Source organism: Erythrolamprus reginae, chromosome 5 (genome assembly GCF_031021105.1).
Source record: "Erythrolamprus reginae isolate rEryReg1 chromosome 5, rEryReg1.hap1, whole genome shotgun sequence".
Lineage (NCBI taxonomy): Eukaryota > Metazoa > Chordata > Lepidosauria > Squamata > Dipsadidae > Erythrolamprus > Erythrolamprus reginae.
The window spans coordinates 3,918,288-3,935,545 of NC_091954.1; the positions used below are offsets into that span (position 1 = coordinate 3,918,288).

At 42.2% G+C, this 17,258-nt stretch overlaps 1 protein-coding gene across 1 annotated transcript in view; it reads left to right on the forward strand.

Annotated features, from left to right (window-relative positions):
* The first annotated feature begins 6 nt into the window (after nt 1–6).
* Nucleotides 7–17,258, forward strand: part of ZCCHC24 (zinc finger CCHC-type containing 24) — a 137,995-nt gene continuing 120,743 nt past the window's right edge. The window contains exon 1 of the mRNA XM_070752008.1: nt 7–832. Within this exon, the coding sequence (XP_070608109.1) occupies nt 581–832 (252 nt within the window). The 5' untranslated portion in view covers nt 7–580. The remainder of the gene's footprint in view (nt 833–17,258) is intronic.

The window sequence follows — 17,258 nt, forward strand, 5'->3', positions numbered from 1 at the left end:
ATCCCCGCGGGCGGGAGCGCGACCCAAGTCGGACCGCAGCTATGCCGGGGGCGAGCGGGGCGCCGCGGCTGGAGGGTCCCGGGCCGCTTTAGGCAGAGCTTGAAGGCAGAACGGGGCCGGACCGAAGCTCGAGGGCGGCGTTTCTCCGCCTTCCTTCCCTCCTTCCCTGGAGCTGGGTGCCCGCGGGAAGGGAGGCGCCCCCCCGGGAGAAGAAGCAGGGGAGCCAGCCGAGCGAGCCCCAGGGGCTGGAGGAGGAGGAAGAGGAGGAGGAGGAGGAAAAAGAAGAAAAGGGGGAAGAAAAAGAGGAGGAGAAAGATTCATGTAAACTGGATTTAGATGTATTATACATTGTTCTTTTATTGATGTGTTGTGAGCCGCCCCGAGTCCAGGGAGAGGGGCGGCACACAAGTCCAATTACTAAAACTATAAGTAAATAAAGAGGAGGAAGAGGAAGAAAAAAGAGGAGGAAGAAGAAGAGGAGGAGGTAGAGGAGGAGGAGGAAGAAGAAGAAGAGAAGGAGGAGGAGGAGTGGGGAGGGGTCCCGTCCGCCAGCGGGCCCTTCTTCGCCGGGGGCTCCAGGATGAGCCTCCTGTCGGCCATCGAGACCACCGCGGCCGCCTCCGTCTACCAGCCGGCCCAGCTTCTCAACTGGGTCTACCTCTCCTTGCAAGACACCCACCAGGCCAGCGCCTTCGACGCCTTTCGGCCCGAGCCCCCTTCCGCCCAGCCCCCGGAGCTCGGCTACCCGGGCAAGGGCAGCGCCGAGCTGGGCGCCTCTTCCTCGCTGAGCTCTAGCTACCTGAACAGTTTCCTCCAGCTGCAGAGGAGCGAGGTGAGCGGCCCCCCTGGGAAGGGGGTGGGAGGGTGGGGGCTGTGGGGATTTTGAAGGGTGGGGGCTGTGGGGGTCGGCAACTCCCGGAGGGAGATGGAGTTGGGTTGCTGGGTCTTCTGCCCAAGGAAGGGGAGGGGGAGAGCCGAGCGAGCGAGCGCGACGGGGAGGGGAAGGCTGGGAAGAGTTTGCGGAAAAGTTAGCTCATCCTTCAAAAACTTTGGTACCGCCATGATGCTTTTTTAACGGTGGGAGGCTTCGTTCTCTCTTGGCTTCCTCTCCTCTCCTCCCTCCCTCCGTCCTTCTTTCCCTTCTCTCTTTTCCTTTGCTTTCCTTCATTCTTCTTCCTTTCTTTTCCCTTCTTTCCTTTCCTTTCCTTCCCTCCTTCCTTCCCTCCTCCCTCCCTTCCTAACCTTTTCTCCCTCCCTCCCTTCCCCTCTTCCTTCCTTCCTCCCTCTGTCCTTCTTTCTCCTTCCCTCCCTCCTTCTCCCTTCCTTCCTTCCCTCCCTGCCTTCCCTTCTTCCTTTCTCGCCCCTCTGTCCATCCTTCTTTCTCCCTCCTTCCTTCCTCTGTTCCCTCCCTCCCTCCCCCTCCTTCCCTCCATCCTTCTTTCTCCCTCCTCCCTTCCTCCCCCCTTCATTTTTTCCTTCCTTTCTTCCTCCCTCCGTCCTTCTCGCTCCCCCCTTCTCCCCCCTGCCCCCTTTCTTCTCTTTGCTGGGTTATTTGAAAACTAGAAGGTATCTTTTATTCAGTCAGCATGATTTTACCCGCAACAAGGGGGGAAAAAAAGACTTTTGAAAGATGTTTGTCTTCCTGGGAAGCAGAGGTGGGCTCTCTTAAGCCAAATTGCCGGCTCAGTTCAGACTCTGGTTTTCAGGAAAGTTAGTCAGGAGAAGAAATAACAGGAGGGCTTGAAGGCATCTGGGACCTGAGCTGGGACGCCGTTCAAGTGGGTTTCCTATTTTGATCCCTGGGGAGGGAGTTATTTTGAGAGGCGTGGGGGAGGGTACGGCATCTGAAGAATGCCCCCACCTCTCAAACCCAAGCCGGACTTCGCTGGAGCTTCACAACGTGGGTCAATAGTTGTGCAGGATCAGGGTTTGATGAGAAGAAATATCTGGCACGCAAAATCTGTGGGGCAAGGAGATGGGGGCAGACATGTTACCATTGCAGGTCAACCTTCGTGTGGGACACCATGAATTTCTGAATCTCAGGTAACCCAGGAGTAGCATTTTTGGGTCAGGCCAAGGTCTATCACGGTATCAGTATCTTTTGGAAGCCCTCAACCATCAGGGGATAAAGTAGAGTAGAGTAGAGTGGAGTACAATAGAGTAGAGTAGAGTAGAGTAGAGCAGAGCAGAGCAGAGCAGAGCAGAGTAGAGTAGAATAGAATAGAATAGAATAGAACAGAACAGAACAGAACAGAATTCTTTATTGGCCAAGTGGGATTGGACACACAAGGAATTTGTCTCTGGTGCATGTATGCTCTCAGTGCAAACTCCATTCCTGCATCTGGTGAGACTGAATTCCATGGTTGAGTTAGGCACTTTTCTAAATTCCCTGTCAGTCAGCTTCATGGGATGATGACCCCTGATCCTAGGGGATGAACGGAGGGAGACAAATGTCTCCCTGTCTTCTCTTTCCATGCCCTGCAGAAATCTAAGGTCATCATCAGTAGGCTGATCTAGGAAGTCAAACAAACATCCTGGAGAAAACGAATGGATTTCCTAGTTTTGTTCTCAAAGGGGTTACTGTCCTTCCCCTTCCTTCCTTCCTTCCTTCCTTCCTTCCTTCCTTCCTTCCTTCCTTCCTTTTCTTCCCTCCCTCCCCACTTTCCCTGCTCCCTTCCTCTGTCCGTATACTTTCCTCCCTCCCTCCTTCCCTCACCCATTTTCTTTCTTTCCTTCCATCCTCTCTCCATTTTCTTTCCTTCCTTCCTTCCTTTCTTCCTTCCTTCCTTTCTTTCTTTCTTCCTTTCGCGCTCTCTCTTTCTCTCTCCCTCCTTCCCTCCCCAACTTTCTTTCTTTCCTTCCACCCTCTCTTCATTTTCTTTCTTTCCTTCCTTCCTTCCTTTCTTCCTTTCTTCCTTTCTTTCTTTCTTCCTTTCGTGCTCTCTCTTTCTCTCTCCCTCCTTCCCTCCCCAACTTTCTTTCTTTCCTTCCACCCTCTCTTCATTTTCTTTCTTTCCTTCCTTTTCTTTTTTTCTTTCTTTCCTTCCTTCCTTCCTTCCTTCCTCCCCTCCTTTCCTCCCTCCTTCTCCCCATTTTCATGTTACAGTATTCTACAAGCATTGGGAAAGAGTCTCAGCTACAACTACCCTAATTCCCACCCAAGGGATCCAGTATTGCTTGGCTACATTGTTGTCATTCTCGTGGTCAGCCATTCAGTTATGTCCAACCTTCGGCCCTTCTATGGATCAGCAGTCTCCATGCCCCTCTGTCTTGGCCCTCCTCCTTCAGATCCATCATGATCATCCCGGTATCATCCTTTATAGTATCCAGCCAGGTTTTTGACTCTTCAAATGAGTCAGCTCTAATGACATGACTAAAGTATGACAGCCTCTACTTGGCCATCTTGGCTTCAAGTGATATTTTCAAGCTTAGGAATTCATGCATTCCATGGGATGTGTAACAATGGGGGGAGAACACAGTGAGGGTAGTAAGTTTACCCACTATTTATTGAATATTTAATAATTTATTTATTGTCCTTCCTGCATATCAGAATTTGTTGATATTCCTGACATCAATTTTAACCCCAATGGACATGTTGTGTAGACAAATGCGATTGAAAAATAAGAATAAATTGCTACCTTTATGACAGTGAAGGGCTGCAAAAATTTACTACCATACTGTGGGCGTGGCTTATTTTGCAGGTGTGGCTTGCCAGCCATGTGACCAGGTGGGAGTGGCTTGAAAATCATATGACTGGGAGGTGGCTTAAATGTCATGTGACTGGCTTAAAGGTGGCCAACTTGACGTCACTCATGTCAAGGGTTTGGGTTAAGGTTCTCCTCGCCTCAAAGAGATATACTTTCTATTTATTATTACTGAATATCCAAAATATTCTATTTAATTCTATATTTTCTATATAAAATAAAATAAAATAAAATAAAAATATTCAATGCTCAAAAAAAATAAAGGGAACACTTAATCAACACAATATAACTCCAAGTAAATCAAACTTCTATGAAATCAAACTGTCCACTTAAGAAGCAACACTGATGGACCATCAATTTCACATGCTGTTGTGCACAGAACAAAGTATTCAATGAGAATATTTCATTCATCCAGATCTAGGATGTGTTCTTTGAGTGTTCCCTTTATTTTTTTGAGCAGTATATAATTGCGATATGTGTGCATACATATTACACACAGGCACACAAAAATGTACATTATCTACTGCAGTGTTTCCCAACCTTGGCCACTTGAAGATATTTGGACTTCAATTCCCAGAATCCCCCAGCCAGCGAAAGTCTGATCTACTATATAAAATGTATGTTTGTTTATTTATTTATTTATTCATTTGTCCAATACACAAATACAGAGGAAGAAAAAAAGACATGTGGTAATATATATAAGGGTAAAAGTGAACTTAGAGGAGAGGATATATGAAAGGAAGAGAATATATAAGATAGATGAAAGAAAGGAAAGACAATTGGACAGGGGACGAAAGGCACACCAGTACACTTATGTACACCCCTTACTGGCCTCTTAGGAACCTGGAGAGGTCAATCGTGGAGAGTCTAAGGGAGAAGTGTTGGGGGTTAGGGGTTGACACAATTGAGTCCAGTAATGAGTTCCACGCTTCGATAACTCGATTGTTGAAATCATATATTTTACAGTCAGGTTTGGAGCGGTTCGTATTAAGTTTGAATCTGTTGCGTGCTCTTGTGTTGTTGCGGTTGAAGCTGAAGTAGTCATTGACCGGTAGGACGTTGCAGCATATGATCTTGTGGGCAATACTCAAATCGTGTTTTAGGTGCCGTAGTTCTAGGCTGTACACACAAACACACACACGCACGCACGCACAGCTCTTCTAAAATTATACACATTCAATGTCATTTACTGCGATAGGAATAACCCAGAGCCCAGAAGGGAAAAAAAGAGGGGGGAAAAATCAAAATTTTTCTACCGGTTCTGCATACCTGACCCGTAGGAGTCCATCACTGGTTTATGAGCTGTGAAAAGGGAAAAACCCCTCTTAGGTTCTGAGGCGCTCTTCCTTTTCACAGTTTAATCTTGGTTGTGTGCAAATGTTGACCTTTGCACTCGGTTGTGAAACGTTTTCCCTTCAAATCTTTTTAACTCTCCCGGTGAAGTGCCAATCTCTGCCAATGTTTGCAGAATGTCTTCAGGTAACATTGGAAAATGACATTGCAAGGTGGGCTGGGCATCACACCAAGAGTTGTGTGTTTGAGACCTTCTCCTCCGTGGGATATCTGTGTGGGTCAGTTGTGTGGATTGTATGAAAGCGACTTAGAAATTATTATTATTATTATTATTATTATTATTATTATTATTATTATTATTATTATTATTATGTCAGTGCAACACAGCAAACGAGATCACTATGCTGGATTTCGTATTTCATCCCCAGTCGGGCGCTTCCCAAGCACCTAGGACTGCGTGATGTAGCGGCGAACTATGTTTGCCGATCCCAGCAAAGCGGCCTTTTGCAATTGACAGATGGAGATTTTGTCAATTCCGATGGTTTTCAAATGTCCGCTGAGACCCTTTGGCCCTGCGCCCAGCGTGCCAAGGACCACTGGGACCACTTTCACTGGCTTATGCCAGAGTCGTTGCAGCTCGATTTTTAGATCTTCGTATTTCACTAATTTCTCTAGCTGCTTCTCCTCAATTCTGCTGTCTCCTGGGATTGCGATGTCGATGATCCATACTTTCTTTTTCTCCACGATCACAATGTCTGGTGTGTTATGCTTCAGAATTCGGTCAGTCTGGAGTCAGAAGTCCCACAGTAGTTTTGCTTGCTCATTTTCGACCACTTTTGCGCGCTTATGATCCCACCACTGGTAAATGGTAGTTCCATTATTATTATTATTATTATTATTATTATTATTATTATTATTATTATTATTATTATTTATTAGATTTGTATGCCGCCCCTCTCTGTAGACTCGGTGCGGCTCAGAACAACAATAAAACAATGTATAACAAATCTAACAATTTAAAAGTCACTAAAACATAGAAGATTGACGGCAGAAAATGACCTCCTGGTCCATCTAGTCTGCCCTTCTACTATTTCCTGTATTTTATCTTAGGATGGATCTATGTTTATCCCAGGTATGATTAAATTCAGTGACTGTGGATTGACCAACCACGTCTGCTGGAAGTTTGTTCCAAGCATCTACGACTCTTTCAATCAAATAATATTTTCTCACGTTACTTCTGACCTTTCCCCCAACTAACTAACTTGCCAAATGTGATGTTGGATGGACGCAGCAGATGAAGTAAGGACATTTTTTTCACAAATTAGCTGGTCTTCAATTTTAACCCGCCCAAATAACCAAAGAAAGTAGGTCTGGACTGATGGGCAATGTACATAAGAGCCATTGTTTGCGTTGTGGGATGCAATGCTGAAGTAACGCTTGAGTAAAACTGTGTCTTGGTCCAGTTTGCAAAAGTCAAGGATCCTCTACCGCAGCAGTGGGGAATAATGGCCTCTTTATGACTTATGTGTTTATTTATTTATTTTGTCAAGTAGATATTGGTGGTATACAAAGATAATAATATTTATATACGTGATACTAGTAAGAGAGACAGGGGACGGAAGGCACGCTGGTGCACTTATGCACGCCCCTTACTGACCCCTTAGGAATCGGCAGAGGTCAACAGTGGAGAGTCTAAGGCAGGGGTCCCCAACCACCAGGCCGCGGACCAGTACCGGGCCGCGGGGCATGTTGCACCGGTCCGTGGAGTCAGCAGCTGCCGGCCCTCATGCCGCCACCCCCTCCCTCCAGCGCTTCGCCTCCCGCCGGGCAAGAGGCCTCGGGAGGCCGGTCACAGGACAATGGATGGGACAGAGGGGTGGGAAGGACCGAGAGGCTCAAGCCTCTTTTGGCTTCTGCCGCGGAGCGCTTTTGCGTTTTTGGCTGGGGGAGGCCGGAGGGCCAGCCTGACCCCCTCTCTCCAGCGCTTAGCTCCCGCTGGGCAAGAGGGCTTGGGAGGCAGGTTCTGCCGGCCACAGGACGATGACGGGAAAGAGGGGCGGGGAGGACCAGCACCCCCATGCTTAATCCCACCCCCAACCACGCCCCTTTCCGCCCCCACTGGGCCATAGAAAAATTGTCTTGCTGAAACTGGTCCCTGGTGGAAAAAATGTTGGGGACCACTGGTCTAAGGGTAAAGTTTTGGAGGTTAGTAGATGATACTACAGAGTCAGGTAGTGAGTTCCATGCATCAACTACTCGGTTACTAAAGTTGTATATTCTGCAGTCGAGTTTGGAGCGGTTTATATTTAGTTTGAATCTATTTACCTGCTCGTGTATTGTTGAAACTGCTGTAGTCATTAACGGGAAGGACATTCTGGTTTCCCTACGGCAGTGTTTCCCAACCTTGTCCACTTGAAGATATCTGGACTTCAACTCCCAGAATTCCCCAGCCAGCATTCGCTGGCTGGGGAATTCTGGGAGTTGAAGTCCAAATATCTTCCAAGTGGCCAAGGTTGGGTAAAACTGCCCTACTGGAAAAGACTGATTTATTATCATTATTATTATTTAAAGAGGTAAGCTTTTTATTTATTTATTTATTTTATTTATTTATTTATTAGATTTGTATGCCGCCCTTCTCCGAAGACTCGGGGCGGCTAACAACAATAAAAAAAGACAATGTGAACAAATCTAATATTAAAAATAATCTTAAAAAACCCAATTTAAAGAACCACTCATACATACAAGCATTTAAATTGTTTCTAACTTCAGACTACTATTGTACACTGCTTTATTGTTGCTGTTAGCCGCCCCGAGTCTCTGGAGAGGGGCGGCATACAAATCCAATAAATAAATAAATAAATAAATAAATAAATAAATAAATAAATAAAATAAATAAATACCATGTATCAATTCTATAAGCCTAGGGGGGAAGGGAATATCTCAATTCCCCCATGCCTGACGACAGAGGTGGGTTTTAAGGAGCTTGCGAAAGGCAAGGAGGGTGGGGGCAACTCTGATATCTGGGGGGAGTTGGTTCCAGAGAGTCGGGGCCGCCACAGAGAAGGCTCTTCCCCTGGCTCCCGCCAGATGACATTGTTTAGTCGACAGGACCCGGAGAAGGCCAACTCTGTGGGACCTAACTGGTCGCTGGCATTCGTGCGGCAGAAGGCGGTCCCGGCAAGCAAGCAGGATTTTTGTCCATCTAGACCTTGATCTGATTTTGATTGATTGATTGATTGATTGAATTTATATGCCGCTCACTCTGAAACGGACTCTCTTCTCATCCAACCCAAGCTGCACCAAACCGGAGCCACAACACAGCTGTTATTTATTGACATGCCATAAGCTGCTCCACTGTTCCTGTGGCTACAGATTAAAATACAGCTCTCAATACAGGGAATTGCTCCATCTATTTAAGTCTTCCTGAATCAGGCATTTTTCAAGCTTTAAATCCTTTGTTTCCCAATCTAGGTACCTCCCAGATTGTTTGAACGTCAGCTCAAAGAATGCCTTTTGCTGAGGATCATGGGAGTTGACACTCATACATCTGGAACTCGTCTAGTTGGAAAACATTGTTTTAGATTATATGAAGGTTTCTTACTGCAGCCACCCTGCTTACTATGGCTTGTTAGAACAACCGAGAAACGAAACTGATAGTATGTCTCAGAACGAAACCCTCAACACACATTAAGCAGAGTTGTTGTGGTGTAGGAATATATGGGTTAGCCAGGCAATGACTCAGACTTAGTATCAATGTACAGTATACACAACAATATTATTATTTACAAATATACAGATTCAACAATATAATACTCTAATAGTTTACAAACCGCGCGCACAGCAAGAATACAACTCGCGGCGAAATATATCTCTAACAAAGTAACTCCCCCAAAGGGAACGGTGTTGGCGCCCTCTTATGGCTAAACAGTAATATTTCTTTAATGGTACAGTCTTTAAATTTTTACAAACTAACATAGTTAGCTACTGTATGTCAACACCCGAGTAGGTTACGTTCTATATAGTAACAGAAACATTGCATTTTGTCTTAAGCTTATGCGCAGGACACAAAATCTCACAAGGGGACGCATGCGAGAGAGAGATTTCGGTGATTTCCTGCACATGCGCAGAAGTAAAATCTGAAGCTGCACTCCCATTTTACTACTGGTGCACAGTGTAGGAACCCAATACTGCACCAGTTGTAAGTGTCCTGCTCCATTGCTTACAAGATGACATCACCAAACCCAACTCTTGTTGGACCATGTTCGTGTCAATAAAAGAGAATATCTGTAGCTCAGGGTTGAAATCAGTGATGGGCTCCTACGGATACGGTCAGGTACGCAGAACCGGTAGAAACATTCTAATTCTAATTCTAATTAATTCTAATTCTAATTCTAATTCTAATTCTAATTCTAATTCTAATTCTAATTCTAATTCTAATTCTAATTAATTCTAATTCTAATTCTAATTAATTCTAATTCTAATTCTAATTAATTCTAATTCTAATTCTAATTCTAATTCTAATTCATTCTAATTCTAATTCATTCTAATTCTAATTCTAATTCATTCTAATTCTAATTCTAATTCTAATTAATTCTAATTCTAATTCTAATTCTAATTCATTCTAATTCTAATTCTAATTCTAATTCATTCTAATTCTAATTCTAATTAATTCTAATTAATTCTAATTCTAATTCTAATTCTAATTAATTCTAATTCTAATTCTAATTAATTCTAATTCTAATTCTAATTAAATCTAATTCTAATTCTAATTAATTCTAATTCCAATTAATTCTAATTCTAATTCTAATTAATTCTAATTCTAATTAATTCTAATTCTAATTCTAATTAATTCTAATTCTAATTAATTCTAATTCTAATTCTAATTAATTCTAATTAATTCTAATTCTAATTCTAATTAATTCTAATTCTAATTCTAATTCTAATTAATTCTAATTCTAATTCTAATTAATTCTAATTAATTCTAATTCTAATTCTAATTAATTCTAATTCTAATTCTAATTCAAATTAATTCTAATTCTAATTCTAATTCTAATTCTAATTAATTCTAATTCTAATTCTAATTAATTCTAATTCTAATTCTAATTCTAATTAATTCTAATTCTAATTCTAATTCTAATTCTAATTAAATCTAATTCTAATTCTAATTAATTCTAATTCTAATTCTAATTCTAATTCTAATTCTAATTCTAATTAATTCTAATTCTAATTCTAATTAATTCTAATTCTAATTCTAATTCTAATTCTAATTCTAATTAATTCTAATGCTAATTAATTCTAATTCTAATTCTAATTAATTCTAATTAATTCTAATTCTAATTCTAATTAATTCTAATTCTAATTCTAATTCTAATAAATTCTAATTCTAATTCTAATTCTAATTCTAATTCTAATTAATTCTAATTCTAATTCTAATTCTAATTAATTCTAATTCTAATTCTAATTAATTCTAATTCTAATTCTAATTAATTCTAATTCTAATTCTAATTAATTCTAATTCTTATTCTAATTAATTCTAATTCTAATTCTAATTAATTCTAATTCTAATTCTAATTCTAATTAATTCTAATTCTAATTCTAATTAATTCTAATTCTAATTAATTCTAATTCTAATTCTAATTCTAATTCTAATTAATTCTAATTCTAATTCTAATTCTAATTCTAATTAATTCTAATTCTAATTCTAATTCTAATTCTAATTCTAATTCTAATTCTAATTCTAATTCTAATTCTAATTAATTCTAATTCTAATTCTAATTAATTCTAATTCTAATTCTAATTCTAATTAATTCTAATTCTAATTAATTCTAATTCTAATTCTAATTCTAATTAATTCTAATTATAATTATAATTAATTCTAATTCTACTTCTACTTCTAATTCTAGAATTCTATAGGGTTTCCTGCTGGGGGAGGGGGGTTGGACTAGAAGACCTCCAAGGTCCCTTCCCGCTCTGTTATTTTGTGCTGTCTGTTGTAATGCAAAGAAGACAGGGAGAGACCTCATCTCAGATCGGCTGGTTTGAAGAAGTTGGCCTCTGGCATTTCCCTTTAAAGCATGTTGAAAAACTCAGAAAGAAAATATATCCTGCTGGGCTTCCAGAGGCTCCTTAGATTCCAGAAAGCCTGTGAACTTTACTTTGGAATGAGCCCCCAGATGTACAGCCCCTCCACAATCCTAGGATGCCTTTAAAAAGAACGACCCCAAAATTATGTGCAGGAACAGATTGGGGTGTGTGTGTGTGTGTGGCAAAGGGAGGGAAGTGATGTCACATTATGGTGCACTTATGCACGCCCCTTACTGACCTCTTAGGAATCAGGAGAGGTCAACAGTGGACAGTCTAAGGCAGGGGTCCCCAAACTTTTTACACAGGGGGCCAGTTCACTGTCCCTCGGACTGTTGGAGGGCCGGACGATAAAAAAAACCTATGAGCAAATCCCTATGCACACTGCACATACCTTGTTTTAAAGTAAAAAACAAAATGGGAACGTAATATTTAGAGGGGGGGAGAAGATCTGAAATTCATATATGTTTATGTTTTGTTTTTAATTTTCTTTTGTTAACATCTGATTGGCTATACAAGGTTTTCTTGGCTTATGAAAAATGTATAAAGAAAGAAGGAAGCACTTTGGCATAATGGTCAATAAGTTAGAAATATAATTGGTGTTGCACTTTTTGAAGGAACATTAAGGAGGGAATTTCATTAAAAGAAAATGAATGTAACTGGATGACAAAATTAGAAGAAAAACCTTTTGCAACTTTTTTGATGATTGATATTAGTTACTAACAAAATACCGCATTTTATTCATGGAAAATTAGATGGTACACTGTGTTGTTTGAATGTATGTTGAGAGGGGGGGGAAATTACCCCCCCCCAAAACAGTCCTTCCTTCCTCTGTCCCTCCATTCATTTCATTCTTCCTTCCTTTCTTCCTTGTTCCCTCCATTTTTCCTTCCTTCCCTCCTTCATTCCTCTCCACTTCTCCTTCCCTCCCTCTCTTTCCCTTTTCTTTCTTTCTCTCTCTCTCTTTTCCCTGTGCTCTTGTCACTCACTGGCAGGCCGGATAAATGGCCTCAGTGGGCCGCCTGTGGCCCGCGGGCCGTAGTTTGGGGACCACTGGGAAAAGTTTTGGGGGTTTGGTGGTGATACTACAGAGTCAGGTATTGAGTTCCATGCAGTGATGGGCTCCTATGGGTACGGTCAGGTAGGCCGTGCCGGTAGCAAAATTTGGAGCTCCACCCAAGAGCACCCAATTTGCACTGAAAGATGTTGAAACAAAATGCATAAGCCTTGTCCACATTGTGGTAGTAAAAATTTTGGTAGCCCATCACTGGTTCCATGCATCAACTACTCGGTTACTAAAGTCGTATTTCCTGCAGTTGAGTTTAGAGCGGTTTACTTTAGGTTTGTATCTGTTTGCGTGCTCGTGTGTTGTGGTGGTTGAAGCTGAAGTAGTCATTGACAGGCAGATGATTTTATGCAAAGGTCGTGTTTAAGGCAAGGTAGTTCTAAGCTTTCTAAACCTAGGATTGTGTTGTGGTTAGCTCTGGCCCAGTTCCTGCCCCAAGGACTGTGGATGTGGGGGAGACATCCACATGCTGCAGGCCTGTTTTGCCCCGGTGGAATCTGCTGATGAAGGCTCCTCTGACCAAGAAGACATGAGTGACAGGGAGGAGGAGAGTGTGGCAAATAGCTCAGAAGGAGATCAATTATCTAGCTCCTCCTTGGATTCAGAACAAGAGTTAATGATACAGCCACGCATGCGGAGAGCGATGCATAGGCAGCAACAACTGAGAGATTATTATCAAAGAAAATGAGGCCACCTGTGGTTGGGTGGGGCTGTAGTAATTAGTGAGGCTGCTATAAAGAGCAGCCTGTGGGTTTGGCCATTTTGGAGGATTATCTGATCGTTGTGTTTCGTGCCTGCTTTGCTGCGGTTGACCTTTTGTGTGCTGATTTTTCCCCGCTTTGAAACTAAACCAGAGCAAAGTGTGTGTCACTTTGTGAAAGAAGAGGGACTGTGAATTGCCTCACAGCTGCAAGCTAAGTATCACAGAACTGATAAGGGACTTGTACCAATTACCAGTTTGTTTGGAGACAAGTGCTCTTTGCTATACAAAAAGAGGGCTTCATTTATTTGCATTTTCGCTATAAAGAACATTGTTTTGAATTTTCAAACGTGTGTGTGCCTGAAATTGTATCTGTGCATTTTCGGGAGGATTCTACCAGAGAGCTCGACAGAACAGGATTGTAAGTCTAGTTGTGTAGGGTATTCTGTTGCGAGCGGAGGAGTGGAGGGCTTTTGTAGTAAAGTATCTCTGGACATTTTCTCGAATGTTTATGTCCGAAATGCCGTGTGAGTTCCAGACAGATGAGCTGTATTCAAGGATTGGTCTGGCAAAAGTTTTGCATGCTCTGGTTAGTAGTGTGAGATTACTGGAGCAGAAGCTACGTAGGATTAGGTTAACAACTCTTGAAGCACTTTTGGCGATATTGTTGCAGTGGGCTTTGGCACTGAGGTCATTGGATAGAAGTATTCCAAGGTCTTTTGTGGAGTGAGGGTTGTCTGTGAGGTCTTGTTTGTTCAGCTTGTATTTGGTGTTCTGATTCTTTTTGCCAATGTGTAGGACAGAGCATTTCTTGGTTGAGATTTGGAGTTGACAGATGAGATAAATGTGAAACTATTTTTCCTGATTTATTTTTAAGGAAACCTTTGGACCACAAAGAGTGGGCATAACCACCAAAGATGGCATTGGGCTTCACCTCTGCCAACCGAGCCTAGAAAGTTTACCATCTCTATTTTGGAGAAGTGCCATGCTGCCTGTCACATGCTATTAATATTAATAATAATAATGTATTAGATTTGTATGCCGCCCCTCTCCGAAGACTCGGGGCGGCTCACAACAATAATAAAACAATGTTACAGTGGAACAAATCTAATATTAAAAGAGAAAAAGACAAAGTGTTGGTTATGACCTTTAAAGCCCTTCATGGCATTGGACCAGAATATCTCCGAGACCGCCTCCTGCCGCACGAATCCCAGCGACCGATTAGGTCCCACAGAGTGGGCCGTCTCCGGGTCCCGTCAACGAAACAATGTCGGTTGGCGGGCCCCAGAGGAAGAGCCTTCTCTGTGGCGGCACCGGCCCTCTGGAACCAACTCCCCCCGGAGATTAGAACTGCCCCTACTCTCCCTGCCTTCCGTAAACTCCTTAAAACCCACCTTTGCCGTCAGGCATGGGGGAACTGAAACATCTCCCCTGGGCATGTTTAATTTATATATGGTATGCTTGTGTGTATGTCTGTTAGTATATGGGGTCCTTCTTAAATCTTTAAATATTTTAAATTGTCAGATTATTTATGATTTGTTTCCACGTGTTGTGAGCCGCCCCGACTCTTCGGAGAGGGACGGCATACAAATCTAATTAATTAATTAATTAATTAATTAATTAATAAATAAAAAACAAACTCTATCATTTAAAACCAAACAACACATACATAGCAAACATAAAGTATAAAAGCCTGGGGAAGGTATCTCAGTTCCCCCATGCCTGTCGGTATAGGTGGGTCTTGAGTAGCTTACGAAAGACAAGGAGGGTGGGAGCAGTTCTAATCTCCCAGGGGGAGTTGATTCCAGAGGGCCGGGGCCGCCACAGAGAAGGCTCTTCCCCTGGGGCCCGCCAAATGACATTGTTTGGTCGACGGGACCTGGAGAAGGCCAACTCTGTGGGACCTTATCGGTTGCTGGGATTCGTGCAGTAGCAGGCGGTTCCGGAGGTACTCTGGTCCAATGCCATGTAGGGCTTTAGAGGTCATAACCAACACTTTGAATTGTGATCGGCAACCAGTGCAGGCCACGGAGTGTTGTAGAAACGTGGGTGAATCTGGGAAGCGCCACAATGGCTCTCGCGGGCGCATTCTGCACGATCTGAAGTTTCCGAACACTTTTCAAAGGCAGCCCACGTCATATCATGTGCTTAAGTGAAATCATGTCATATCATGTGCTTAAGTGAAAACTTTTCCCTTTATACAGCCTTGGCATACTCAAAGCATCACTCAATATAAATTTTAATTTATAAAGGAAACCTCATGATCAATAATATGTTTGGAATTGTTTTTTTTTAATGCACAGTTAATGCACAGTGAGCATTGCAATTTAATGTTGCTGTTCTATTTTTTTACGCTGAACGAATTGTCCTTTACTGTGTATTTTGTTCCCCTTGAAAAGTAGGTAATTATATGTTTACAATGGCCTTTCAATCCTCCTACCCAAACTACTCTTGACTTGCCTGTGAGATTTTGCCATGCAGAAGGTGTCCCTGCTTCGCTAGGCAATTTAACCCCAAAGCAAACCATTTTCTTGCTTCCCCCACCGCCCCAATCCTTGTCAGCCGTATCCTGTCTTAGTGCAGCTGAGACTGAAGGGTGATGGGTGTCTGCACCACATTAACAGTAAGTGAAATATTTGGAAAGGGTCAATATGAAGAGAAAACATGGCAACAGGAAGGAGGGAGGGAGGGAGGAAGGCAGGCAGATGAGAGTGGGAGGGAAAGAGAAAGAAAAAAGAAAGGGAAGAAGGAAAGAAAGGGAAGAAGGAGGGAGGGTGGGAAGGAGGAAATGGAAGAAAGGAAGAAAGGAAGAAAAAGTAGAAAAAGAAAGAGAGAAAGAAAGAAAAGAAAGAAAGAGAAAGAAAGAAAGAAAATGAAGGAAAAGAAGGAGGAACAGAGAAAAAGAAAGAAAGGGAATAAGGAAAGAAAGTGAAAAGGAAGGGTGGAAGGGGAGAGAGGGGGGAAGGAAATGGAAAAAAGGAAGGAAGGAAGGAAGAAAAAGTAGAAAAAGAAAGAAGGAAGGAAGGAAGAAAAAGAAAGAAAGAAAAAGAAAGAAAAAAGAAAGATAGAAGGAAGGAAGGAAGGAAGAAAAAGTAGAAAAAGAAGGAAGAAAGAAAGAAAGAAAGAAAGAGAAAGAAGGAAAGGAAGGAAGGAAGGAAAAGAACAAAAAGCAGAAAGAAAGAAGATAAAAAGAAAGATAAAGGAAAGAAAGAAAGAGAAAGAAAGAAAAAAAGAAGGATGGAAGGAAGGAAGAAAAAGTAGAAAAAGAAGGAAGGAAGGAAGGAAGGAAGGAAAAGAACAAAAAGCAGAAAGAAAGAAGATAAAAAGAAAGACAAAGGAAAGAAAGAGAAAAAGAAGAAAGAGAAAGAAAGAATGAAGGAAAGGAAGGGAGGGAGCAAAAGAGAAACAGAAAGAAATAAAGAAACAGAAAGAAAGAAAGAAAGAAAAAGAAAGAAAGAAAGAGAGAAAGAAAGAGGGGGAAGAAAAAAGGGAGGGAGGGAGAGAGAGGGAGAGAATGAGAGAGGGAGGGAGGCCAGAGCAGACACACTCTGAATGGCTCCTGTTCACGAGAACTTACAAAACTGCCTAGCAATGTCTGCGTATGTGACTGGCATGCTGACCAAAGCAACTGGATAGGAGGAATAAAAGGGCACCATTATGCTCCAGCCTTTCTCTCCCTCTGACTTTTCCCACCAAAGTAGCTACTTCCTTCACAAACCTCCTTGGCTGCATTAAAAGCAGCAGGGCCTCTATTAAATCCCCAGCTGAAAGGGAGAACTTGTTCGTAATTGTTTTTAGAGAGGATCCTTTTCTGGTGGTTGTTTTTAATTATTGTTTATCAAATCTGCAAAGGATCTTCAGGCCCCACACGTTTCAACCAGCCTTTGGCTGTGGCGGGAGAGCGGCTTGCTCGATATTTCTGGATCAAAACCATTATTGGACATTGTTGTAAATAAATCTGGCGATTGGAAGAAGGTTTGGCATCAGTTCAGTTCGTCCGATCCGATGGCCCAGTTGTGTTAGGGATTCTGGCTGAAAGGGATCTTGGATTTTTATTATTGTTATTATTATTATATTATGTGGAGGCATCTGTAATATGGTAAATGATTTAGCTTTACTAGATAAATGGTCAAAGCAATGGAAACTGCAGTTTAATGTTTCCAAATGTAAAATAATGCACTTGGGGAAAAGGAATCCTCAATCTGAGTATTGTATTGGCAGTTCTGTGTTAGCAAAAACTTCAGAAGAGAAGGATTTAGGGGTCGTGATTTCTGACAGTCTCAAAATGGGTGAGCAGTGTGGTCGGGCGGTAGGAAAAGCAAGTAGGATGCTTGGCTGCATAGCTAGAGGTATAACAAGCAGGAAGAGGGAGATTGTGATCCCACTGTATAGAGCGCTGGTGAGACCACATTTG